The sequence below is a fragment of the Ovis aries genome, chromosome 26, assembly GCF_016772045.2.
Source record: "Ovis aries strain OAR_USU_Benz2616 breed Rambouillet chromosome 26, ARS-UI_Ramb_v3.0, whole genome shotgun sequence".
In the NCBI taxonomy this organism is placed as follows: domain Eukaryota; kingdom Metazoa; phylum Chordata; class Mammalia; order Artiodactyla; family Bovidae; genus Ovis; species Ovis aries.
In genome coordinates, this window is record NC_056079.1 from 5,751,697 (window position 1) to 5,778,661 (window position 26,965).

A 26,965-nucleotide genomic window follows, 5' to 3' on the forward strand; every position below is an offset into this window, starting at 1 on the left:
TTATTTCCATGTGTATTTGATCACGATTTTGGGGGAGGGGGCGGGGAAAGTGAGTGCTAGAAGCAATGAAAAGTGATTCAGGACCAAGTGCGGCTGGAACGCCGACGTAGTTCCCACTGGAGCCTGCAGAGCCAGCCCTCAGACACGGGAGGAAAAGAACCCACCGTGTCCCAGGCTTTGACCTATTTCTTGCAGTTGTTGAAAACTATGAGGCATGAAATCCAGATTTATGACTTTTTAAAAAGTTATTTGTGGATTCCCTAGACAATTCTGTTCCCATCACTTATGTAGCTTTTAAAACTCAAACGACGCTTTCAAAAAATCCAAGTTTGGCGCACGCCAGGCTCCAACGTCTGCCGTCTTAATTCAGCGAAAGGAAAGGGAAGACGCCTTCTGCCCTTGCTCACGCTGTGGTTTGTCGTGAGGAGACAGGAAGGCACGTTCATGGGTGACTTTGGGGAAAGCTCAGCAGGGTGATTCTCCTCAGGCACTGTCTGCACAAAAGGATTGGAGGGAACTGTCTTGGGAAAGTGGACCCTTCGCCCTGGACTCGGCCCTCCTTTCGTCCTCGCAGATCTTCTGCCTCCTGGAAGGTTCGTTATGGAGAGCCGTCACCTGTGGTGCAGGGCCAGGCGTGCCCACGCCGAGGCTCGCCTCACCTGCGCCTCCTCCACCCCCATCAGTCTCTCTCTTTTTCTGTTTTTTTGAATGCATTCTTTGGAATCTCTTTCAATGTGAATTTCTGAAGCATTTTAAGTCATTATAGTGATAAAACCAATGCCGATTGCCTATCAATTATCTCCCAATAAAGCTGGAAAAGCATAGAAAATAATTTTTTAAAAAATTTTAAACCAGTGTAGGTTTATGGAAACCATACCCCGTGCCTGACAACACATGTTTCTGCCTGCGGCTTTTTCTGCCAAAAACCATAAGGATCTCTGAAATCATTCACACCCTTTTCACTGGTCTGCAGTCTCCTTGCCTGGTTAGGATCTGATCTCCCCATTGTCAGACCATTAAAAGCCGCCTGTTTCCACTCCTCCTAAATCTGTGCAGGGGTGGGGGTGACGTGCCCCCAGGTCGTTTCTTCCCACAGGGAGAGCTGCTCCCACCCCCGGAGCCAGAGCCCCCGGAGCCAGAGCCGGGAGCCGCGCGCCCCTGGGGTGGCAACTCCCGCTGGTCCCATGTGGACTCCACCCCCCCTTTTCCCCCCACCGCCCCGTCCAGAGAGGACTCCCGCCCCTGTGACAGCTCCCGCCCATCCCGTGTGGACTGCGATCCCGTTGGGCTGTGAGAGGCTCCTGAAGGACTCGGGCCCGGTGTTAACCCCAGGGGCGCCACCATCCTCCTGGGGAGCAGGCTCTGTCCCCTCCTGGTGCCCCTGCCCTGAGCACTCGGACTGTCCACACTTACGGCGCTGACTACATATAAAACCTCAGCCTACTCCAGCGCTAAAAATTACTATTCTAACAGTCGTGCTAACACCCCTAACCTGATTATCAAAAAACGGCCCAATCTGGATCAACGCTGCTACTCACAGCTTACTAAACAGCTTCACAAACCTGCTCCTCCTTGATCAGTTTAAGGACAGCAGCCTCAACTTCTTGTTAGATTTCTCCTCCAACTCCCTGTCAACGCCACTGCTAATTTTAACTAGATGACTACTGCCCCTTATATTAATAGCTACCCAACATCACCTATTGAAAGAATCCTTAGTCCGAAAGAAATTGTATTTTACTCTATTAGTTACATTATGTCATGCGGGTCTCTCAGGCCCGTGTATGATGGCAGGAAGTGCAGGAGAGGGGCACCCTGAGGCCACCAGAGGGGTGCTGGGTTCCAGCAGTCCTCAGGAAGCCCAGTCCCACCTTAGCGAGGAAATCAAGCTCCCGGCTGGACTGGGGCCGGGGGGGGGGGGGGGGGGGTGTCAGGAGTTCAGACCACGACAGAGAGAAGGACGGTTCTTGAAGACCCAAGTATCCGCAGATACTTTCTGTCACCAGGACTGTGTGCTGTGCAGCTGCGGTTCCTCCCGGGGCTCCAGAGGTGCCAGCCCTCCCTGGGTGGCATTGGAGGGTCGCTGAAGGCAGGGCGCAAGCTGTCTGTGTTGGGACTCGCCTGCCTTGAGTGTCTGTCTGTCCATGTGCCCACTCAGCAAGGTGGCCGCAGTCTGCGGAACCACGCAGTTTCCCAGCTGCAGAACGGAGCGAGGGATTGGCTCTCCCTCACAGGACTTTTGCGGGGATTAAAGGGGGTGCTTCCTGGAACACAGCTGGAATACCTGAGCAAGTGTGTTGCACGCAAACGCTCAGCAAATGGCGATTCTTGTTTAATATCTCACCTGTTAATTTTAACAGCTGCCGCCTCCCCAGTCTCCACAGCCAGGACCCCTAGTCAGCTGCTTAGGTCCGCCAGAGCCCTAGGTGTCGTGCCGCCGGTGCTGGCCTGGGGAGAGGAGGCAGGTCCCCACCGAGCGCTGATAAATCAGCAGCTCCCTCCCAGGAGCCCGGCGGTGCTGCGCCGACCTTCGCTCTGCCTTCCAGCCTCTCTGCCAAGCAGGCGCGATGATTATTGAAGCTTGTAGACGCAGAGACCTGGGGGCTCCTGCAAGGCCGCTCACACTCAGTGACGGCTGACCCGAAACCCAGGTTCTCCCCGGAACCCAGACTATGCTGGCCCTGGGGACACGAACCGTGCAGGGAGGTGACGAGGCAGTCGGTGCAGGTAGAGAAGCCAAAGGTCTTCCTGAAGTTTGGAGACTGAGTGACTGAGATGGTAAGGGGCTGCTGGAAGGCGGTTTATATCACAGATGGTGCTACACTAGACGGCCTCAGATGCATGGAACAGAGGCTGGGGAGGAACAGTAAAACTGAGTCAGGAACAGAGCTGCTGCGTCTCACAGGAAACAGCTCTTTCCACCGCAACATCATCAGTCCAGTCGCTCAGTCATGTCCGACTCTCTGCAGCCCCGTGGATTGCAGCACACCAGGCCTCCCTGTCCATCACCAACTCCCAGAGCTTACTCAGACTCTTGTCCATTGAGTCGGTGATGCCATCCAACCATCTCATCCTCTGTCATCCCCCTCTCCTCCCACCTTCAATCTTTCCCAGAATCGGGGTCTTTTTAAATGAGTCAGTTCTTCACATCAGGTGGTCAAAGTATTGGAGCTTCAGCTTCAACATCAGTCCTTCCAATGAATATTCAGGATTGATTTCCTTTAGGATGGACTGGTTAGATCTCCTTGCAGTCCAAGAGACTCTCAAGAGTCTTCTCCAACACCATAGTTCAAAAGCACCAATTCTTTGAACTCAGCGTCTTTATAGTCCAGCTGTCATATCCATACATGACTACTGGAAAAAACCACAGCTTTGACTAGACAGACCTTTGTTGGCAAAGTAATGTCTCTGCTTTTTAATATGCCATCTAGGTTGGTCATAACTTTCCTTCCAAAGAGGAAGTGTCTTTCAATTTCATGGCTGCAATCACCATCTGCAGTGATTTTGGAGCCCCCAAAAATAAAGTCTGACACTGTTTCCACTGTTTCTCCATTTATTTGCCATGAAGTGATGGGACCAGATGCCATAATCTTAATTTTTTGAATGTTGAGCTTTAAGCCAACTTTTTCACTCTCCTCTTTCACTTTCATCAAGAGGCTCTTTAGTTCCTCTTCACTTTCTGCCATAAGGGTGTTATCATCTGCATATCTGAGGTTATTGATATTTCTCCTGGCAATCTTGATTCCAGCTTGTGCTTCTTCCAGCCCAGCATTTCTCATGATGTACTCTGCATAGAAGTTAAATAAGCAGGGTGACAATATACAGCCATGGTGTCCTCCTTTTCCTATTTGGAACCAGTCTGTTGTTCCACGTCCAGTTCTAACTGTTGCTTCCTGACCTGCATACAAATTTCTCAAGAGGCAGGTCAGGCGGTCTCGTATTGCCATCTCTTTAAGCATTTTCCAGAGTTGGTTGTAGTCAAGACAACATTATAAATACGTGTACATAAGGACTTCCTTGGTGGTTCAGTGTCTAAGACCTTGCACTCCTAATGCATGGGGCCAGGATATGATCCCTGGTCAGGGGATGGATCCTCAGAAGAGAAGAAAACAAACAAACAAACAAAATATATATATATACTTCCCTGGTGGCTCAGAGGTAATGAATCTGCTGATAACATGGGGAACCTGGGAACCTGGGTTGGATCCCTGGGTCAGGAGGATCCCCTGCAGAAGGGAATGGCAACCCACTCCAGTCCTCTTGCCTGGAGAATCCCGTGGACAGAGGAGCCTGGTGGGCGACAGTCTGTGGGGTCAGAGGGTCTGTGGGGTCTGAAGAGTCGGGCACGGCTGAGTAGCGGGCGCTGCGCTGTGCTGTGCTGTGCTCTTCCGTCGCCCAGCCGTGCCCAGCTCCCTGGGACCCCATGCACTGCAGCATGCCCGGCGGCCCTGTTCCCCACCGTCTCCCGGACTCTGCCCAAGTTCCTGTGTGTCGCCTTGGTGGTGCCGTCCAGCCATCTCATCCTCTGACACGCACACGGGTACACACGTACGTGTACATACACGTGCATGGCCTCCAGAAAGCTCTAAGGTGTATGTCCTCCGAAAGGAAGAGCTGACGCTTGCTCACCCCTGCAGCTGTGCTGAGCGCCCTCTGGCCAGGCTCCTTGCCTGGGGGGGCGGGGGGGCAGGTGTGCGCCCGCGCGGGAGCTCGGGAAGCAGTGCAGCCCCAAGGCCGGCCAAGCTCCCACCAACCCCGCACCTGGTAGCTTCCTGAGCTCCAGCAGCCTACTTCCTTTCCACGCCATCAGTCTCTCATATCAAACGGGAGAATAATGTAGCGCCGGCCTCGTTCAGTTTTCACAAGGATTGAGAGTATCGCTTTTCACTGCAGTTGGCTTACAGTGTTGTGTTGGTTCCAGGTGTGCAGCAGAGTGACTCAGTTTTGCATGGACGTCTGTGCGTTCTTCCTTTCAGACGCTTCTCGTGTCGTAGGTCACTATACCGAGTACAGCTCCCTGTGCCGCACAGTAGGTCCTTGTTGTTTGCTTTGCAGATAGCAGTGTGTATATGGTAACTCCAAACTCCTGACTGAAAGCCCTCCCACCCCTTCTGTCCCCTTTGCGAACCATAAGTTTGTTTTCTATGTTTGTGGGTCTTTTTCTGTTTTGTAAATAAGTGCGTTTGTATCGTTTGGGGGTGGAGAGGGGGTTGCTTCCCAGGTTCAATCTCGGGGTCGAGAAGATGCCCTGGAGGGGGCGTGGCAGCCCACCCCAGTGTTCTTGCTGCAGAGCCCCGTGATTCTGCGTGTGAGTGCTGCCCCGTGGTGTGTGCCTTCCTCTGTCTGACTCCACTGCTGTGATCTCTGAGCCCACCCGTGTCGGTGCTCACGGCATTACTGCGTTCTCTTTATGGCTGGGTGATAGTGCGTTGTGTGTGTGTAGCGCATCTCTGTCCGTTCATCTGTTGATGGACGTTTAGGTTGCTTCCATGTCTTGGCTACTGTAGATAGTGCTGCAAGGAACACTGAGATATGTGTGTCCTTTCAAAGTATGGTCTTCTCCAGATGTATGGCCAGGAGTGGGATTGCAGGATCATATGGTAATTCTATTTTTAGTCTTTTAAGGAACTGTCTCCATACTGTTCTCCATAGTGGTGCACCAATTTACCTTTCCACCAACACTGTAGGAGGGTTTCCTTTGCTCCACACCCTCTCCAGCATTTATGATTCATTAGACTTTTCAATGATGGCTGTTCTGACCAGTGTGAGGTGATACCTCATTGTATTTTTAGTTTGCATTTTTCTAATTATCAGTGTTGAGCATCTTGTCATGTGACTGACTGTTTGTCATCTGTATGTCTACTAAAAGTTAGCATTTATAAAACACTTAGACCACAGCAGCATGTTAAAGGCCCTGCGGGCAGAGGGAGGCTGCCAGGGGACTGGTGTGGCGAACCAGAGATGGGGAGTGGGGGGAGGGGGAGATTTGGCTGCACTTAGGAGTAGCGGCTGGTCCATGGAAAGAATTTGCGGAGTTCTGGTTTTGTTCCAAGTAATGGGAAGCCACTGAAGGGGTGTGGGTGTGGGTGGGTGTGTGTGTGGGTGTGAATGGGTATGTGGGTGTGTATGTGTGTGGGGGTGTGTAGGGGTGTGTGTGTGTGTGTGTCTGTGTGTGTGTGGGTGGGTGGGTGGGTGTGTGTGTAGGCAGCATGGTGAGCAAAAGGAGCCAGAAGCCAGAGTATGCGCCTCTGTTGTACTTGAGGTGCAGACGGGGCGAGGGGGATGACAAAGCTCAGGACAGTGGTCGTGTCAGTGCTGAGGGTGGTGGTGGGTCTCTGGGGTGGGGGCGACAGACAGGCGAGCCGTCCCGGCGCCTGGAGACCGTCACCACCTCGGTGGCCGTGGTTACACCGGTGAATGAGTGTGTCAAAGCCTGGGCTGGGACTTATGGTTAGTGCACTTTGTCCACTTAACGTTTAATACCTCCACTTTAAAGAAGAAAACTGTGAGTGATGAGGACACTTGAGTCCCCGGAACAGAGCCTCCCGAAGCCCTGCTGGGGCGGCAGGGCGGCTGGGGGTGAGATCCGGCCCCCAGGCGGCGTGAAGGGCAGGGGAGGAGAGAGACTCGGAAAGCAGCGGGGTGTGAGTGCCCAGATTGTCGCTTGCCTGGGTCAGACTCCAGGGTCCCTTCACGTCCTCGTTCTGTGACCTTGTTCCCTCTCTCTGCTTTATTTTCTGCCGTGAGCTGGAAACAGTGACAGTCTCTCTTCCATAAGCTCATTTCAAGGATGCAGCGAGGTAATTCACCTCCCGGGTTCAGAAGAGCCACACACAGTAGGCTCTGAGTAAGCTGTTACTTAGTGGGATGCGGCTGGGGCGAAGAGCGGAGTTTAGGCGTGCTGAGCGCCCCGCGCACCCAAACAGAGCCCGTGGGGCGGCGCTGGTCCCAGAGCCCAGGGCAGGTGCACAGGGAGGGCAGCGGGGAGGAGCTGGGCATCTGGGCCGCGAGCTGTGCTCAGGACCTCGGGCCCAGAGGGAAGGGGCCAGGCCGAGGGAGAGCCCCGTGGGTGACGGGGCCCAGGCCACGGTGCAGTGTTCAGAGCAGGGAGGGGACACCGCCACACGTGGAGAGGCTCTGAGAACCCAGAAGGAGGAGGTGTCCTCCGTCAGATGCTGTTCTGAGCCGTTCAGCCCATGGCTATGGGCTCCCGTGCACTCCCACCCCTGGGAATCACCCACTCGGCACAAGCCACAGCTCAGGGGCGCACTTCCTGGCTTTAACCACCTTCGCCTTCGTCCAGCCCAGCCCGGCATCACCCGGTGGGGACCCAGGAGCCGGGGTCCTGGGCTCTGTTCTTCGCCCATCCGCTCTCCTCGCGTGTGGCCTTGTGCACCTGTCTTGCCCTGCTTACCAGTAAGATGGAGAAGCTGGGCTCCAGTCATCGTCTGCGTGTAGGAGTGTCTCCCCGTAAACGCGAGCAGCTTTGAGAAACGCGCTTCTTTTAGATCCCCGTGCACCTGTGCTTCTCACACAGCTCTGAGCCCAGTCTGTCCCGTGTGTGTTATGTTTACTCAGCGAGAAGTAATTTAAAACATGTTAACAGCGAACCAAGCAGATGTATTACAGGGTAGATAACTATATAGGAGACCCTGCAGGACACTCCCTCTGACAGGGGCGGCTCTGCGCTCTGCCATCAGCGTTTGGGGACCACTAATCCCAGGGACGGTGGAGCCTAGTGGGCTGCTCTCTGTGGGGTTGCACAGAGTCGGACACGACTGAAGCAACTTAGCAGCAGCAGCAGCAACAGCCAGGTGAACTGAGACAAAGAAACTGCTCAATTACACTTAGACGTCTTTGTCCGTGGCTTTTCACTCTTCCTCACCCTTTCAAACTGTGTTCTCGGTGTCGGGTGGAGCCCTCTCTGATCACGTACAGTAAGTCATCTGTGCTCCAGTGTTCCCCGGCGTCTGGGATCAGGGTGCACAGCGTGTGGTTGGCTGCTGTTTACAGGCCTGCTAGCTCAGGGTCCGTCAAAACTGCAGGCCTCCACAGGGCAGGATCCTCTTGGCCCTGACGAGGCTGCTCAGAGAGGAGAAGCAGCAGGGAGCGGGCACTCGGGCGCTCGTGAGAACGGAGGCACCAGTGTGGACACGGCCGGGCTTGTGCGGGGGATGCCAAGAAATGCGGCGAGACGGAGGCCAGGGAGGGCAGGTGGGGCGAGCAGACCCCGGGAGCAGGTGCCGGGGACTGGGGGCACACGGGGTCCTTCATGGCAGCGTGTCTGGGCCTCAGGACCGAGCGTGACAGCAGAGAGGGGAGAGACGGAGGGGCACGTCGGCGGGCCGCTGCTCCCAGGGGCCAGTTCCAGGGGGGCTGGCCAGGTAGAGACAGGGCCGGGTTATCTCGGGATAAGCACAGCCACTGCCCGTGAACGGTAAGGCCGTCCCAGAGGGCAGAGGGCGCCGCAGGGTGACTGTGAGTGGGAAGCCAAAGGCGCCAGGACAGGCTGGTGGACAGCGTGAGCATGGACTGAGCGGGGTCCGTGGCTGGGAGTGGACAGATGCACCGAGAAAAGGGGTCCCAGGACCCGAGGGCACAAGAGAGGTCGCGGACAGGGAGCCTGAAAACTCAGTGCTCAGAACTGACAGGAAATCTAACCTGGGGACAGGGTCCAGAAGCTGCAGAGAGAAGCAAGGACAGTTTCTCCATTAAAAACTGTAGGGATTTATGCAGAGCTTGAGGGGTCATTATGTTTTCCTACGGTTTTCAGGCAGATATCAGAATTGTTTAAGGTGTGTGTGTCCTGTTTGTTTCTTTAGCACTTTAAGAAACCCCCAGGACCGCAGACACGGTTTGTTCCCTCTCTCCAGCCAGCTCACTTCCCCTGGGATAGGGTTGGCACATCTCCTGTGGTCAGGTATAGGCTCTGACAGTTGTAGAAGGTGACCCTTCTAACTCTGCCTCATTTCCACAGTCACCTTGGGGTCCCCTGTCTCTCCTCTGAGGCAGCACGGAGGTCTGTTTCCTGAGCTGGCTCTTCCAGAGCGGGGTGTCACCCAGGCCATCGGCCTGCAGGATATGTGGAGCCGCCGAGGCCTCTGCTGAAGACACGTGCCCGCCCCTCCCTGAGAGAGCCGGGCACACTTGGGGGTGTCCAGCGGGGTGTGGGGCGCCCTACCAGGCTCCGGGCCAGTTGTGGCCTCGCGGGTGCCTCCTCCCCTGTCACGGTGCAGGACTGGAAACTCACAGGACCGCAGGTCTGTGTCCAGGCGGCTGGATGCACGGTAGAAGTGGTTTTGCTCTCCTCCGTCAGACAGCTATTACTGAAGCCGGGGGAGAGGCACTGTTTACCGGAACCTGTGAGACCTCAGCAGCCCGCCTTTCCTACAGTCGCGCGTGGTCTCTTACCCCCGCCCTGGACCAGGCAGCTTGAGATGGGACAGGACTCCTGTTGGGTTGCGCTCTCGTCGTCGCCTCTGGAGTCCAGGCCCTCCCCACCCCCGCCCTCCTTCGTTTCTTGCTGGAATTCTTGCGGTCCTTTCCTTGCAGTCTCCTGTCCTGGTCTCAGCCCCTGCACACCATCTGCACCGTGGTCTTCTGACATCTGGAGTCCACGACCTCTCTGCTCGCGGCTCTCATAGCTCCCCCTAACTTGATGTCGTGCTGTAGAATCCTGACCCGTCTGTGCCTGCTTACCCAGCCTCATTGCCTTCCTTCGTACAGACTTTTAAAAGCCAGCTTCTGTTGCTGCGGACTCCTGCTCCCACAGACATCACCCCCGTGATCCCAAGCGGTTCGTGCCAGCGCATGCCATCCCACCACCTCCGAGTCACACGCCGCCGCCGTGAAGCCTGCCCGGCTCTTGTCCCATCCCACGAGGTGGCGTGCCGTGTCCTGCTGGAGTTTCTAGGACATCCTGTGGAAGCAAACACCGTGTCCTTCCATGTGTTTGTCTTTGTTCACTAGCCTGACAGACGCGCAAATTGTCAGAGGGACTCGTAAAGAGACCAGCAGAGGAGGAGAGGGTGGGCACCGGGGCTCCAGCCGTCGGGCAGATGAGCTCACCGTGGCTCGGGGTGGGCGGTCAGCGGGCTCTGCACCTCAGCGCACGGGAAAGCTCTGCTCCGACTTCAGATGAGGACCCGGGTCCCCAGGACCTTGGTTTCCTCGCCCGCAGGAGGCAAGGCGAGCCGTGGCTGAGAGGGTCTCCAGGATCCTTTCTGGTGCCCAGTTCTGCCGTACCCCAAGACGGTGCCACCAGCCAGAGGGCACAGTGCAGAGCAGAAGCGCCTACTGTCGGGCTCTGCCATCCCCTCCCCTGAGCAGCTCTGGGCTCAACACCCAGGCACCTGTCCTCAGCCTGGCCGCCCCACCTAGGGACCCCCGCCAGCTCAGCCCCTTCCTGGACCCTGACACAGGGCCTGGCCCCGTGTGTGCCCCCTGGAGCCGCCCCTTCTGCGGTGGGCATCCTCAGCTATTTCAACTGTGATTTCACCTTCTTCTTATTGTTGACAAACATAGAGGCAGAGCCCACGGCCCTCCCTCCCACCTGACCAGTCTCTCTGGCGGGCGTCGTCTCTCTGCCCGGCCCACCCCACTCCTCCGCCGCCACTCAGCCGTGTGCACAGGTCCTGTAGATGCAGAACCGGCAGGACAGACAGACGCACATGTCATACGCAGAGCAGACAGATGGAGGGTCAGGAGGTTCAACCCAGTCCCAGGCTGGACCCAGGAGTGCGGGCAGCCCTGCACAGCGCAGGGAACAGCCGCGCCGTCCCTTTGCCTGTTTGTTCTACTTAGGACCCCAAAGAATCAGAAGGTCTAGGGACACCCTCCCAGACACACCCAGAAGTCATGTCCCTCAGCCCTCTGGGCGTCCCCCGCCCCACCAGGATGCACAGAATGAGCCATCACACTGACGTGCTATCCCCGGAAGCCTCTGCAGCGCCCTCCCTCCCCCAGCTGCCGTGTGAGTCCACTGGCGCGGCCGAGTCCCAGGGGTGCGGGCCTGTGGCTGGCAGCACGCTACAGGGCACCTTCAGAAAAGGCCCGAGGGAGAAGGCGCACTTTTGTCCTTGGAGGAAAAACAACACAGAGACAGATGTAATGCTGAAAAGGTGTGTTTTTTCACTGTTATTCAGTCTTTCATATTAACCCTGAAAATGACTCTCTTTGTTGTCTAGGTCTGTCCATTTTAACATACATAGATTTGCATAACCACTGGAAGCACAGGGAATTGGGCAGGGGGAAAGGCAGAAATCAGGGATTCTGTGGTCTATTAACACCTGGCCAATCAGAACTACACTCCACAGTGCGTTGTCAGCCCTGTGGTTACGTTACTGTTACTAAAATGGGCAAGTGCGTCCTCTGTCTGGGCAGGTGTGACTCACTGCACAGATGGGGGTCCGGGGCCTCTGTGGCCATGAGGAGCAGAGACCGCATGGTGCGGAGGGCGCGGCGAGGACTTTGGGGCCTGACTCCCACTGCGGTGGTGTGCGATCTCAGGCAAAGCAGGAAGAGCCCACCTCCTGAGCTTCCCGTGAGAGCACCAGGTTAAAGGGTCTGTGCCTCCTTTTCCGCGCACAGCTCAGAAGTGCCTGTGGACACTGACTTCCAGAGTGAGCCCTACCTGCAGGGAAAAGCAGGATTGCTAATGAGCTCCATCTCCCACGTCTGGAGTAAATGAACCATCAGCCCCCTCCCACATGTGCTCAGGGTACGGGATGCATCGCAGGGGTCACTGAAGCTAGAAGCCGAGGACAGGGGTGCTCCGCTCAGCCTTGCTCTCTAAACTGTATGCCCCCCTTGACTCACTTCTGCATGAACAGACTGGAAGGCTCTGAGCTATTAAGTCAGTATAGCTTTTTTCATGAAAACCCAGATGCAAAGGCAACATTTTTTAAAGCAGAGCTAGGATGTCTTCCCCGAGTAACTCAGCTGGTAAAGAATCTGCCTGCAGTGCAGGAGACCCCCGTTTGATTCCTGGGTTGGGAAGATCCCCTGGAGAAAGGGTAGGCTACCCACTCCAGTATTCTTGGGCTTCCCTTGTGGCTCAGCTGGTAAAGAATCCGCCTGCAATGCAGGAGACCTGGGTTCGATCCCTGGGTTGGGAAGATCCCCTGGAGAAGGGAAAGGCTACCCTCTCCAGTATTCTGGCCTGGAGAATTCCGTGGACTCTGTAGGCCATGGGGACACAGAGTCGGACGCGACTGAGTGGCTTTCACTTTCATATAAAATGAAAACCTTACATAGGGTGTCTTTCAGTAATGGCCCTGCTCCTTTACAATCCAGGGGTCAAACAAAGAGTTCGTGACAGAGAAAGGTTCCCCCTCGTGACGCTGTCCTCTCGTCACCTATGTACACACGCAGCCTTGCACGTATCCGCGTGCGTAGTGATCCTTTTAGGTCGCCGTTCACGGAGGAAAACAGGAACGCTGCCGAACTCCAGCCCAAGTGCACCCTGACTACCAACCTGTCTTGTTGTTCTAGAGGCTCCTTTCGTCCAGAGCTGTCAGCAAACTCCACTTAATCCCCTTTTCTTCCATGATTTCTCCTAAACCAACCTCCTGGGTCCTGTAAGGGAAAGACTGTCCTTCGCTGGAGAACTGCCCTTCTTAACTGTGCACCCGAGTAATCCGATCCCAGCTGTCATTCCCTCCGAGCTGTTCCGCAACTCTAAGCCGTAAACACGACCTGTTCGCGCATCGCACACAGTTCCTGTCTGTGGGCTTGGAGTGAATTCTGTCCGTCTCTGCCATGGGACAGCCAATTTTTTGGCCCATTTGCAACTTCACTTCAGTATTTCTCATCTGTATAGGTGTTATCTGGTTCTCCTTTGAACCAGTATAGCATTCTCTTAAGAGTTGAATAAAATGGATACATGTTAAATGTTCATTTTACACTGATGTGAGAGTTGAAGGAAAAGTGACAGTGTTAGTCGCTCAGTTGTGTCCAGCTCTTTGAGATCCCATGAGCTGTAGTCCACCAGGCTCCTCCATCCATGGAACTTTAAAGTTACCTTTTAGTCTTGTTTAGTCAGAACCTTCTAGGTCAGCGCGGATAAAGCTGGTCATCTCTGCATCCATCTCTGCGGGAAAAGGTGACATGCCACTGAGCGGTGCCTACAGCAATGCCCCCAGGCCCCGCCCAGACTCTCTTTCTGGCAGTTGGCTGCATTTGGTGTGTGCTGAAAAGTCTGAATCTGAGTTAGGATTTACATCCGATTCCCCAGAATTGCCATCCATAAGGGACTGAGAAGGCAGTGAAATTAACCAACAGCATGTTGGCGTAAAATCTGCGCCTTTGATGCTTTCCTGCTCCATCTTGAGGTGCAGGCAGGCATCGGGGTAAGGCCGCAGGGAACATGGTCAGAGAGGACACGGAGCCTTTTCTGCTGCTCTCTTAGCCTGCACTGCCCGCTGCCTCACAGTCCTCAGCTCAGTTTTTACAATGTGCCAGTGGGGACAGGGGCTTCCCTGGGTGGCCCAGATGGTAAAGAATCTGTCTGCAATGCAGGAGACGTGGGTTCGATCCCTGGGTCGGGAAGATCCCCTGGAGAAGGGAATGACTACCCACTCCAGTATTCTTGCCTGAGAAATCCCATGGACAGAGGAGCCTGGTGGGCTACAGTCCATGGGTCGCAAACAGTCAGACACGACTCAACAACTAATACTTTCAGTGGGGACAAAACGTTGCTTTGCTGGAGAGGAAAATTTTGCTAGACTGCCTCCATCAGACCCTTTGGGCAGCATCTCAGTAGCAAACACATGACTTGTACCTTCCACGCCGAGCGTGGGCTCCGGGGCACTCTGGCCGCACTGAGGCTTCTAAGGCCCATCGATCACAAGGAATCACGGAGCAAAACCCCTGGGGGGCTGGGGAATAACAAAGGGGGTTCTGGGGGAGTATCCCATTCTTAAAACCTCCCACCTCCTGAAATGGCCTTAGCTAAAGCTCAGCAGTAGGCAGAATCGTGTGTCCTGTTATATTTATAATATAAATAAACCTTGCCAGTCACCACCATTTCCATGGCAATGACCTCCTATACATGCACGTCCCTGTGTACATCAGAGAGTATGTCTGGAGGGTAAGTTTCCAAATTAACTTTTAATTTTAAATAACCTAAATCTTGATTAAACTTCCCCAGAAAATTGTTTTACTTAGGACTGGAAAGTCAACAAGCACGTAGCCTCAGTTATTTTGAGTGAAGAATCAGATCCTTCTAATTCTTTGCTTCCTCTGATTTCAAGCTGAATAAATAAATGGAAATATTTCCATTTACTGACTTTTGCAGTACATGCTTTAAACTGAGCTCAGGGACTGCGACTTAATCAGCTTTGCTTCCTGGCACCTTGCACATGCCTGGTAGACAGTAAGCGTTCAATAAATGTGGGCGGGAGAAGAAGAATCAAATTAGCTCTGAAGTCACACTCTAAACATGAGAAAGGCCCACACAGGTCCTTTCCGCTGGGTTAAGAAAACAGGTTTGCGTTACTGCTTTTCCGTATACCAAGATGGATCCTTGATGAAGGCGAAAGTCTGTCCCTAGTACGTGTGTGTGTTGTGTAGAGTTTAGAAAAATATGCGCAGACTGTCACCTGTGGTCAGTGGCAGGGTCGTGAGAACCGTCGCATCTGGATGCTTGAGACTCTGGAAACAAAAATCCCAACAAAAAGTAACTGAAAAGTCGAGACATCTCTGAGAGCAGACACAGCATCGGGGCGGAGGTAAGAGGGGCCCCCTGGCTGGTCCCTGGGCCTCCGGCTCACGCAGTTCACTCGGGTCGAACTCCCAGGCTCTCCCTGCCACATCCTGCCTTCCCGGGTGAGTGAGATCTTCTCTGCCAGGCCATGTCGCTCCTCGCTCAGTGCTCGAGAGCCCCCCGGCCTGTGCCGCTGCCAGCTTCTCGGTTCTGAAGCAGCCCGCTCCTTGGGGATTGCCTTGACAGAGCGGCCGGCCTGAATGCCTGCCGCTCCCCATCCCATGCAGCTGAGCTGGTTCTCGAGTTGGAGGGTCATCAGAGGAGCACCAAGGAGTCCTGCTGGGTTCTTTTCCCATTGCCTCTCCCTCCTATCAGTCAGAGAGAGGATCGTTACTGGAGATCTACAGTTGGCTAATGTATCGGGTGGAGCTGGGACCCACCCTCGTGGCCGAGGAAACACTTCCGTCACCGAGTTGCTGACACTGGCCTGAACAAGCACGTCACCCGGTGGCAAGCGGGGTGTGGCTGCTGGCTGTGTCCTGGCGCCCCGGCCAGCACCTTCTGTTTCAGCTGCCTGCACACAGGAGCCCTCGTGTTGCTGGTGGGTGTCCCCAGTAGCTAGGGCCTGGCCGGGCTCAGTGTCCAGCAGAGGAGCTCTGGCCCTGTGGGCTCCCAGGGGACGCTTCACAGAGCTGCCTGCGGAGAGTGTATGGTTGCACCCGGCGTCCCTTGCTGTCAGGAGACACAGCTTGCTCTCCCGCAGAGGCTGGCGCCCCGTCAAGGTCGGGCTCTTCCCTAGGCCATCCGAGGTGAGGGACACGGTGAGCGTGCGTGGTGTGGATACTACCCTCGTCGAAATGTGCGGCTGCTTCTGAGACACCCTGGAGCCTCCCGCTGGCCCCACGGCCGCTCCGCTGTGGGGCCTTTGCTGGGGACTTGGGTCTGTCCTCAGAGCAACGAGAGTTCTTTGAAGCACTTGGGTTTCTGTTTCCCAAAGCACAGTGAGAAGGCTGGAGCTGGGAGAGGAGCCCTGCCTTGGACGCCTGTCTGACGGGGCAGGGGCCCCGCTAGGGCTGTTCTCACCCCATCACGGAGGGAGCCAGCCCCTGCGCGTCAGGCCGCCTGCATACTGCCCCGGACAGGGAGCTGGCCCGGTGTGGTGTCAGCCTGGGGCTCACGCAGGAGGGGAAGGAGGAGCGGGGATGGTATGTTTGCACTTGGGGCGGGGGGAGAACCTTTACTGGTATTGGACAGGGCTCTGCTTTTGGACCCTTTCAAGCTGTTTCCCTCCACTTCTCTGTCTCTGTCTCAAAGGCCTGCAGCTGGGCCAAGGCTCCTCCACACCTGATGTTCCTAGGCTCTCTAGAGTAGGTGAGGGCTTGGTCCAAGGGAGCCCTCTGCCTGGGACAGCCGTGGTGGCAGACTCCAGGCCTGAGCTGCTAGCAAGCGTCAGCTAGCGATCTCGGCACCACTGGCCGTGGAGGACACGCTGGGGACTGACCCTTGGTGGCAGAGACTGTTGACCTCACAGAGAGAGTGCGTGCTCAGTCCCTTCAGTCGTGTCTGACTCTCTGTGACCCTGCAGACTGCGGCCTGCCAGGCCCCTCTGGCATGGGGCTCCCCGGGTGGGAATTCTTCCCAGCCCAGAGATGGAGGCCGCGTCTCCTGCGCTGAGTCACCTGGGAAACCCCCCCCCACAGACACACACATAGACACACACACACAGACACACACACACAGACAGGTTGTCTCTCATCATTTGAGCGAGTTTCTGCCTAAAGCTGGGCTTCCCTGGTGGCTCAGGCAGTGTAGAGTCTGCTTGCAACGCAGAAGACGCGGTTCCGATTGCTGCATCGGGGAGGATCCCCTGGAGAGGGAATGGGAGCCCGCTCCAGTGTCCTTGCCTAGGGAGTCCCGTGGATGGAGGAGCCTGGAGGGCTGCAGTCCGTGGGGTCGCAGGAGTTGGACACGACTGAGCGACTGCACCACCACCACCACTGCCTGAAGATGGTTTAGCTTAGTTATGTCAGCTCTTATGCTATCGTTAATAATCTGATGACCCATATAATAACTGTTACAGTCTGTGATCGTTTCATGAGTCTCACACTCTCTTTTGATGTCCTTGAGTGTCTGAATCAGAATGATTGGTTCTCAAGTCTTACTGTCAACGATCCCAGAAAAGAGAAGCAATTCAGATTGCTCTTTGAAATGTTTTTCCTTTTCAGTGTTTACTCACGTCTTCTGGTGTTAGGTCCTGAAACCTAGCTACAAAAATATAAGGAAGTACTCCAATGTGGCTATAAATGCAAAAATCACTTGTTAGATGTTGGTGCAGAAGAGAAACTGGAAGTTCAAGCTGACGCTCGGCTTTTACTCGGTATGTTACTGTTATCTGATCCGTCATAAAATCTAGGGAAGGGGAGGACTATGCATCAGTTACATTTGGAAATCTTAATATAGCTGCGCCCAGCGTTCTCAGCAGATGGTAGTAGCTTCCCATGTCAGCCTGCCCCTCGCAGCATAATTTACGGAGCTGAAATACGGAAGAATGGTGGTTGGGATGGGGACTCGATTAGAAGACGGAACAGCCTCTGGCTCTTGTCTTTTCCCAGCTCTGCCTCAGATTTATGCTGTTTTGTAAAGTGGATGTACTAACTTGTTTGGTAGATATTTTTTCATACCTTTGCCACTGAAGTTCTGACACATTTATGGAAGTAGTTTGTGCTTTAAAAATGTAAAGAATAGTAAAGTTTATGAATGAAAGGCCTGCCTTCCACCACCAGTCCTATCCCAAAGTCATTACCATCGGGCCTAACCCTGCCAGACTGCTTGCTTTGCATGGGAACCTCGTTCCAATCAACCAATCAATACTATGGGTGGGCACTCAAAAGGCATTTAGAGTCATACGCTGTCACTGTGCTACAGTCATTTTCTTAAATCGGAATATGATTACAACGTTGTGCTAGTCTCTGCTGTACGACGGGACAGACCAGCTGCAGGCGCACGAATTCCCCACCCTGCCCCATCCCACCCTCCAGGCCATCACAGAGCACCAGTCAGAAGACATTGTTTTCCAAAGAGCATGTATAATACCCTCATCATATGGAAGCAACATATGTGTCCCCAGACAGGCGGCTAAAGATGTGGGGTATGTGTACGCGCAATGGAGGATCACTCAGTCACGAGAAATAAAATCTTGCCATTTGCAATATCATGGATAGACCTAAGGGGCATTTATGCTAAGTGAAATAAGTCACACAGAGAAAGAGAAGTATCAGGTGGTGTCACTCGTGTAGAGACTAAGACGGCAAACGAACAAACAAATCAAAACAGTGACAGAGGCACAGACACAGAAACAAACTTGTGGCCACTGAAGGGGGAGCCGTGGCGGGCGGGGAACGGATGGGGTGAGCTGGGGGTGGGGGATGGGCGGGGAACGGATGGGGTGAGCTGGGGGTGGGGGATGGGAGGGGAGTGGATGGGGTGAGCTGGGGGTGGGGGATGGGAGGGGAACGGATGGGGTGAGCTGGGGTGGGGGATGGGAGGGGAACGGATGGGGTGAGCTGGGGGTGGGGGAGGGGAGTGGATGGGGGTGAGTTGGGGGATGGGAGGAGTGGATGGGGTGAGCTGGGGGTGGGGGATGGGAGGGGAGTGGATGGGGTGAGTTGGGGGATGGGAGGGGAGTGGATGGGGTGAGCTGGGGGTGGGGGATGGGAGGGGAACGGATGGGGTGAGCTGGGGGTGGGGGGATGGGAGGGGAGTGGATGGGGTGAGCTGGGGGTGGGGGGATGGGAGGGGAGTGGATGGGGTGAGCTGGGGGTGGGGGATGGGAGGGGAGTGGATGGGGTGAGCTGGGGGTGGGGGATGGGAGGGGAACGGATGGGGTGAGCTGGGGGTGGGGGATGGGAGGGGAACGGATGGGGTGAGCTGGGGGTGGGGGATGGGAGGGGAACGGATGGGGTGAGCTGGGGTGGGGGATGGGAGGGAGTGGATGGGGTGAGCTGGGGGTGGTGGGGAAAGGATGGGGGGATGGGAGGGGAATGGATAGGGTGAGCTGGGGGTGGGGAGGGGTGGATGGTGAGCTGGGGGTAGGGGATGGGAGGGGTGGGGTGAGCTGGGGGTTGGATGGGGTGAGCTGGGGGTGGGGGATGGGAGGGGAATGGATGGGGTGAGCTGGGGGTTGGGGGATGGGAGGGGAATGGATGGGGTGAGCTGGGGGTGGGGGGGAATGAAGGGGTACAAGCTTCCAGCTGCAAAATAAGTGAATCATGAGTATGAAATGTACAATGTGGGGAAAATGGTCAAAAACGATGTGCTCTGTCTTTATATGATAACAGGTGATGATAATGAGGCCTATCATGGTAATCATTTTGTAATGTAAGAAAATATCAAATCACTATGCATACCTGGTTCTAATATAACTTCAATTATACTTCAGTTAAAATTCAGAATACCTCTTAAAAAATTTTTTTTGGAGGGGGGACGTTAAACTGAGGATATGGAGAGAAACAAAAGTTAGGAGGTTTCCCCCCGACATTAAAAGGACAGAGGAGGACAGGGCCTGGTTTGGTCAGGCTACCGACTTAGAGGCCCTCGTTGCCCAGGTCCACGCCATTCCGTCTTCCCACTTGGCTGTTCTCAGCCTCGGGAATCCGGGGTGTCCTGTGTCAACAGGCCGAAGTTGCTCTTATAGTGAGTGAGGAAAAGCCGCCCCCAGCAGACCTGCCCTCAGGCCCCACTGGCCAGACTCCAGCCTAGCTTCACGCAGGCCTTTGTAAGGAGAGTCCCCGAAGTGGGCTTGGCCCAAGCCTGAGTCTCCCCCCCCTCCCCCGCCCACGGCAGGGAAGGGGCGCCCACCTTGAACAGCTGGCCCTGCAGAGGTCAGCACTCAGAAAATGACCATGCCTTCCTGCTCAGGAGGAAAGGACAGAGTGGATTCGAGCAACAGAAAGCCAGGAAGGGTGCCCTGACTTTGTTCCTTTGCTGTGTCGGTCCTCACCTCCTACCGCCAGCTTTGACGACATGTGACCGAATCTGACTTGAGGGAGGTTCTCGATCCCCAGCTGCAGGGCTGCGTGGCCCCGTGACTCACTGCGTTTATGGGTCTTCGGCTTTCTCCTGCAGCTCAGCTCACAGTTAACCAAAGCAAATCTCTTCCACGTCAGTATCTTCATGTGCAAAATTAAAGGAGCACCCCACTTGCCTCCCAGGGATGTTGGGAGTAACTGACGGCATGAACGAAGGTACCACACTGGTAGAATTGTCATCTGCCCTGTTAGTTCCTGAGTCGAAGGGAAGATATATATCAGAGCTTATGGCAAAATTCAAGTATACGGCCGGATTTAAATCTATCACATTCGTTTCACTGACGGTGGAACCTTTTCCCTTTTTTTTGGAGTAGGCTCTTCTTTTCCTGAAAACGAAAGCAGCGTGCGAGCCCAGTGCAGGAACAGCTCTTCCTGGGGTTTAGCCGGAGCGGCAGCCTGAGGAGGGCATCCTCTGCTGCCTTGCCGCCTGGGGTCACGCTGGCCGCCCCCCGCCCCCGTCCTCTGGGCCCTGGGTGCCCCCTCCTCTGAGGCGCGCCTCCCTCTCCTCCCACAGACCTCCTGTCAAAACCTGCAGTTGCCCTGAGCCACAGACCTGTCCTCAGGGAAATTCACGGGTTGAAGTCTCCAACCCTGACCACCTCCCCGGGGCTATCTGCGTGTAGAGGAGTCCTTTAATCAGAACACAGGGGCCTCCCCGCCGCCCCCAGGCCAGCCGCCAACCCTGACCCATCAGGGCAGGCTGCACCGTCCATTCTGAACCCTGCAGGGTCTCCAGGCCAGTACCCACCCACCAGCACGCAGCCCTCAGGCCCCACCTGGCCCACGGGCACGGGGCCAGGACTCCCTTTGCGTTCTCCTGCTGATGGGCGGGTGTGAATGGAGCAACTCAGCGCTGATGCCGCCCACTGCGGGCGCTCTGAGCTGGGTGGAGGGTGCCCTCCCTTGCAGCGGGCACTCCAGGCGAGCCTCCTGCCTCCAAGGCCCTCCCATCACTCAGGACCCAGAGGCCGTCCACCTGGCTGAACCGAACAGTTGATTGCTTTCCAATAATTTGGTTTAGAATCTGTAATAAATCTAAGGCCTAAACTTTTTCTTTTTTTGCTTGTAAATTTGCTTGGTAAATTTGCTGCTGCAGAAAATGTCATCTACTTGTAAATGTTGTCATCACCCCTGGATCCTCAGAACCCGTGGAGGACAGACAACCCAACCTCAGCCTTTCCTATTTCAATCAGCCTGTTCTCGACAGTGAAGAGGTCTAGAGTAACCCCCGCCCCCGTCTTTCCCCACAGCTCTGCCGCCAGGAACGCCTGTCTTGCGCCGGGCAGTACCGCGGAACCCTGTTTGCCGACCAGCCGATCATGTTCATCTCCCCGGCCAGCAACCCCCCTAGAGCCAAGCTGGGGGAGCTGGTCGTGCTGTGCGGGGGTCGGGTCACACAGGTCCCTCGCCAGGCCAGCATTTTCATCGGACCCTCCCCGGGAAGGAAGAAGGAGACGGTCAAATACCTGTCGGAAACATGGATCCTAGGTAAGCATCCACACGCGGGTTCCTGGAGGGAGGGGCCGGTATGAAGTCAGAGCCTCTGTCCTGCGGTCCTGGGGGTGACGGCTGGGGAGAGCATCAGGCCTGGTGCACTTCTCACATCATCTGCATTAAGAGGCCTGTAGTTAAAGAAATCGTGTTATTACCAGCTGTCACAAGACCACCTATCTGTCCAGGTGAGCTCACGGGGACAAAGGAAGTCCTCTTAGACTTTTGCCGCCTGCCCTCCCGGCTTGCGTGCAAGGCCCGGCCGGCCCGCCCCACCCCCTGCAGCTCCGCCGGAGGCCCACTGCCCCTGCCGGCCGCCCGCTGCCCCTGCCGGCCACCCGCTGCCCCTGCCGGCCGCCCCGCTTCGCGTACTCGCCTGTCATGCTCACAGTGCTGTGTTTTACAGCAAAGCGACCTTCGGCTTTTATTTCCAAAAGCTGGTGTGTGGCGTGAATGTGATGCATGTATCGGCGTCAGTGTTGCCGTGCTGTGCAAAGGCCCCCCGGGGGTTCTGCGGGGGAGGGGGGATCCCAGGTGAGGCTGGAGGCCGACCCTGGTGGGGGGAGCGCCGTCTGTCCCCGGATTTGGGGGGCCCGGGACACCGGGAGGAAGGGGCGCAGGGCAGCGGAGCCGGCTGCGTGTGATGCAGTGGAGCCAAGGTGGGGGGGGTCGACAGGGGTTGGGGTCAGGTCCACTGGGGTTCAGCTGCACGTCTTCTTCCACTGCATTTCGACAGCCGCGTGTTGGCCCGACTGCCGTAACTGGACCGCAGGCCCGCGGCTGAGATGGCAGGAAGATGTCCTCTCCCCTGCTTGCGGGGGGCCGTCTTTCCCTGTGTCCTGGGCTGGATGTCTGATCAGCGTCCACAAGGCTGGTTTCTCTCCCCTGCTTGGGGGGGCCGTCTTTCCCTGTGTTCTGGAGGCTGGACGTCTGATCAGCGTCCGCGAGGCTGGTTTCTCTCCCCTGCTTGGGGGGGGCCGTCTTTCCCTGTGTCCTGGAGGCTGGACGTCGGATCAGCATCCACGAGGCTGGTTTCTCTCCCCTGCTTGGGGGGGGCTGTCTTTCCCTGTGTCCTGGAGGCTGGACGTCAGATCAGCGTCTGCAAGGCTGGTTTCTCTCCCCTGCTTGGGGGGGCCGTCTTTCCCTGTGTCCTGGAGGCTGGACGTCAGATCAGCGTCCGCAAGGCTGGTTTCTCTCCCCTGCTTGGGGGGGGGGGTGCCATCTTTGCCCTGTGTCTTCACATGGCTCTCCCTCGTGTCCCCATCTCTTCTTCTTCTGAGGATGCCAGTAACTGGATCAGGGCCCATTCTCATGACCTCATTTTAATTTAGTGACCTCTTCAAAGGCCCTTTTTCAAAACACAGTCCCATTCCAAGGTCCTGGAGGTTCGGTCTTCGACCTGTGGGCTTTGTGGAGGTTCAACCCCTGACACTGGATTACCCATTTCAGCACTTTTGGCCAAGCTGCTCCTGTGGCTTCTTAGATGTCTCCCTCTCCCTCTCCGCCTGAGTTTCTTTCTCAGCCTTCCTCCTGTTCACTTTTCTTGTCTCTAAACCCCAAACTCATGGCTTCTCTCACCCCATCCTAGATGTTACCCTTCAGCACCAGGATTGCCTTGGGGCCACAGACCAGTACCCCCGTCGGTCAGCTCAGCGGCAGCATTAGATTAGAAATAAAGTGCACAATAAATGTAATGTGCTTGAACCATCCCAAAACCAGCACCCCCCTCCACCAGTCTGTGGAAAAATGGTCTTCCGTGAAACTGGTCCCCGGTGCCAGGTCAGGGACTGCTGGTTTAAGATTGGCAGAGGCCGTGTTTGTTCCGGTGGCACTCATTTATAATAACCACGCTCGTGAAGATCTTGTAAATGGCCAGTGGTCCTCCTTTGATATAGGATCTTTCACTTTCTGGTGCACAGTCATTTGTCATCTGCCTGGAAACTAACTTCAAAACACCTATGGTTGTAGCTACAGTCCAGAAGCCAACAGAGGCTGTTTACTCTTTTCCACATGCCAAAAATACAACCTTCAAAACATCCTATGTTCTCAAACAGGTTTTTGTTTTGTTTTGTTTTGTTTTTTTAAGAAAACCGTGTGTATCAAAATGATACCAACTGGAGACCAGAACTGTGCTTTGGAAAGAGTCTCCCTCAGCTGACGGGACTGCGCACATGGCTGATACCAACAGTCCCACGGACAGCTAATCTTTCCAAAGCCTGCGGTCGTGCAGGGGGCCAGAGGCTGGTCTGCACTCCTACTGCTTCCAGGTTCGGGAACTCGGCCGGCCCCTTCCTAGCGCTGGTGTGTTTCTGTGCACACATTGTGTGCATGCTGGCTGCCGGCCTGGCTCCCCCCAGGGTCTGGCCACGTGACCCCCTGCTGGTGGGTCCTCAGGAGGCAGACGCCTACCTGCTCGAGGCCCCGATTGTCATGCCCACCGGCCCTTTGGCATTCTTTGAGTCTCAGAGCTGAAGCTGCAGGCCCGCCTTTCTGTTTCTTTCCTCTCCCGTAACTCATGTCCTGTTTCTGACTTGTCACTGCTCACACCATCTGCGAGTGCCCTTGGCAACATCCGGGTATTGTGTGTCCTGGAATCCTTGGCTCTCCGCATGCTGAAATCCTCACCCATAACATCAGTCCCCTGCCAGTGCGCGCTGGGTCCTCCGGCTGTCTCCCCAGCCTCGTCGTACGAGTGTTGCACACTTGAAAAACATGTGTTCCGTTAGTGTGTATGCATCTCCCTCTGAGTGGAGCTCCAGCTTTGTGCCGGTGAAGGAGATTTCATTTTTACGTCTCTCCACGTGTGCACAGACCTACAGAACACACAGTCTAGATCGTCACCTTTTCTGTGTGTGTTAGTTGCTCAGTCGTGTCCGACCCTTTGTGAACCCATGGGCTGTACCCACCGGACTCCTCTGTCCATGGGATTCCCCAGGCGAGAGTACGTGAGTGGGTTGTCATTGCTCCTCCAGGGCATCTTCCCGACCCAGAGATCGAACCCAGGTCTGCTGCCTTGTAGGCTGATTCCTTGTTCTCTGACCAGGTAACACGTCACCTGGTTCTCTCTGGACCTAGTGCAGTCACTTCTGTACCTGACAGGGTGATGGACAGGGTGATCGGGGGAGACAGCACAGGCGTGCGGACTCCCTCCCTCCGCAGGGCAGTGTCCAGGGGGAGACAGCGCAGGCATGCGGACTCCCTCCCTCCGCAGGGCAGTGTCCAGGGGGAGACAGCGCAGGCATGCGGACTCCCTCCCTCCGCAGGGCCAGTGTCCAGGGCCGTGGGGCCCAGACTCACCAACACAGGGAAGTCATTCCCGCTCCTTCAGCAGAGAAGCGTCTTCTCTCTTGAAGACTGTTCTCCTTCCCATTAGCTTTCATCATAAACACTTCCAGAGAATACTTTATTCTCAAAATGTTGTGAAATTAAAATTAAAACCACGTTAAAGCACCAACTTAAATGTCATTTTGTGATAAATTATGAAAAGCAGGACTCAAATTTTATCAACTAAATTTGTTCCAACTAGAATATCAGATGATGTGTGAGCTAGAATCCCTGAGACTTATTTTATTCAAACTGCTTTTAAAATCTTTAAAGCAGCTTTTTAGATTTGTAATTTGCCTTCCAAACCAAAGATTCTAAGGTTTTTTTTTAAGTACCTTGCATTTATTTTTATATTCTATGGGGTCTTTGTTTTTGCAGGCCTAATAGAGTCAAAGGCTTTCCTAGTGACTCAGATGGTAAAGAATCCGCCTGCCAATGCAGGAGACACGGGTTTGATCCCCAGGTCAGCAAGATCCTCTGGAGAAGGAAATGGCAACCCACTCCAGTATTCTTACCTGGGAAATCCCACAGACAGAGGAGCCTGGCGGGCTACAGTCCATGGGGTCGCAAGGTATCGGACAAGACAGGACAACTAAACAGCACCGAGCAATAGAGTCGCACTGGCTGGACGAGTAGGAGGAAGGGGGGCCGTTGGCACCACCCTCTCGGTAGAGGGAAAGCAGACACTTTCACCGTGACCTCACGTCCGAGCACTGTGAGCCGTCAGATAGGCCTTTTATCCCTTCATTGTATCTTAGAAACAATGACCCAGTGTATTTTAGTGTTTTCTTAAAAAAAAAAAAACCTCACACCGTCCTCCCACCACCTGGTGTTGCTGGCCTAGAACAGCGTGAACTTAAGCCATCTCCACTTCAGGCTCCACACGTGAAACCTAAGCCGTGATCAGTCACCTGCTCTGAGCAGAAGCTCACATCGGCCGAGCCGCCTTCTGCCGAGGCCACCGGACCGGTCCCGACTGTGTTCCCGAGCCATTCCCCAGGGTCTGCTTTCCCTGAAACAGCAGCACACTTGGGCCAAGATTCTTGATGAATCATTCAACCAGAGGGGGAGTGGGGATTTCTAAGAGAGAGCACACTTGTGGAGCTTGAATATGTATGGAAATAAACAGGAAAACAAAACTCAGATTCCCGGCACCAGGAGGCAGAAAGTTACCTTCACCTGATCTTGGTGCGACCGGTTACCTTCTGAAGCGCTTTCCAGGAGTTAGGCTCCCCGTACCCCACAGAGCACCGTTCCTGTCTTACAGGTCAAGGAACAACAGGTCTGGGGTTCCCTGCTGGCGTGGGGGCTGGCAGGGGGCACGGGGCGTCCATCGAGGGTCAGTGGCCTGAGCTGTGACCATTTTTCCCTCCTTTTATCCCCTCCTGTCTTATCAGGTTGAGCTTGGCCTTTCTCATAAGACATTTCCAATCTCAGGCGCCCCTTCCAGCCTGGGCTACGTTCAAGTGATAAAACATACATTTTATGCTGTTGTGGGAACATGATGTAATAATCTCAACAGCCTTGCCAAAAAAAAAAGTCTCGCCTCGGCATGATTTCCTCATAACTTATAAAACAGCATTTGATTTGAGTGTCTCCCCATGTCAGTGTTTTCAGGAAAAAGGTCCCTGATAGTGTACGGGCCTTGTGCGTGCTGGCAGGCTCCCTGCCGCCTGGAGGAGCGAGCAGAGAGCAGCCCAGAGCTGCACGCTCTGCACGGGGCGTTTGTTACAGCCCTGGACTGACGGCTTGCTGATCAAGTCAAGTCTGTCAGGGGTCCTCGGAGCGTCTCAGGCCATGTCTCCACTGTACAGGTTAAGAACCAAACGTGGAGAGGTGATGTAGACAAACAGCAGAGTATTCTTCTGCTCTAAAGAGAAGGCTGTTCTGAAACCTGCACCAGCACGAGTGGGCTGGAAGACACTGCGTTCAGGTGGGATAGGCCAGTCCCGAAAGACAGGCGCCACGTGACTCCAGCCTTACAAGTCACCTGAGCATAAGCAAGCTCATAGGGACAGAAATACAGAGGTTAACTCAGCCTGGAAGGGGAGGGGAAAGGAATGGGGAGTCGCTGTTTAATGAACACAAAGATGACATTTGGGATTGTAAGAAACTCCTGGACAGGGGCGCTGGTCGTGGTGGCACAGTGATGTGAGTGTGCTTATTGCCGCTGAGCCGTGTACTCAGAACAGTTTAAGTGGCAACTTTCAGCTCATGTCTGTCTCACCACAAAAAAACCACCACCTCCCCCTAGATAGTTTTAACAAAAGTTTTACCAAACATCTCAAATCACTGAAGGACAAAAAGAAAAGAGAAGCTATTTCATCTCATTTTACACGGCTAGCCCAAACTCATTTGTGAA

General features: G+C 55.0%; 1 protein-coding gene across 10 annotated transcripts in view; it reads left to right on the forward strand.

Annotated features, from left to right (window-relative positions):
- Positions 1–26,965, forward strand: part of MCPH1 (microcephalin 1) — a 227,894-nt gene that overhangs the window by 195,155 nt on the left and 5,774 nt on the right. For 5 of the 10 annotated variants that reach the window (XM_060406927.1, XM_027962602.3, XM_027962604.3 and 2 more), the window contains 2 exons: positions 21,039–21,276; positions 23,366–23,546. The exons of 1 other annotated variant lie outside the window; for it this stretch is intronic. In XM_060406927.1, the coding sequence (XP_060262910.1) occupies positions 21,039–21,276; positions 23,366–23,546 (419 nt within the window). The remainder of the gene's footprint in view (positions 1–21,038; positions 21,277–23,365; positions 23,547–26,965) is intronic. 4 more of the 10 variants (XM_042241390.1, XM_015104543.3, XM_027962605.2 and 1 more) reach the window with 1 other exon arrangement.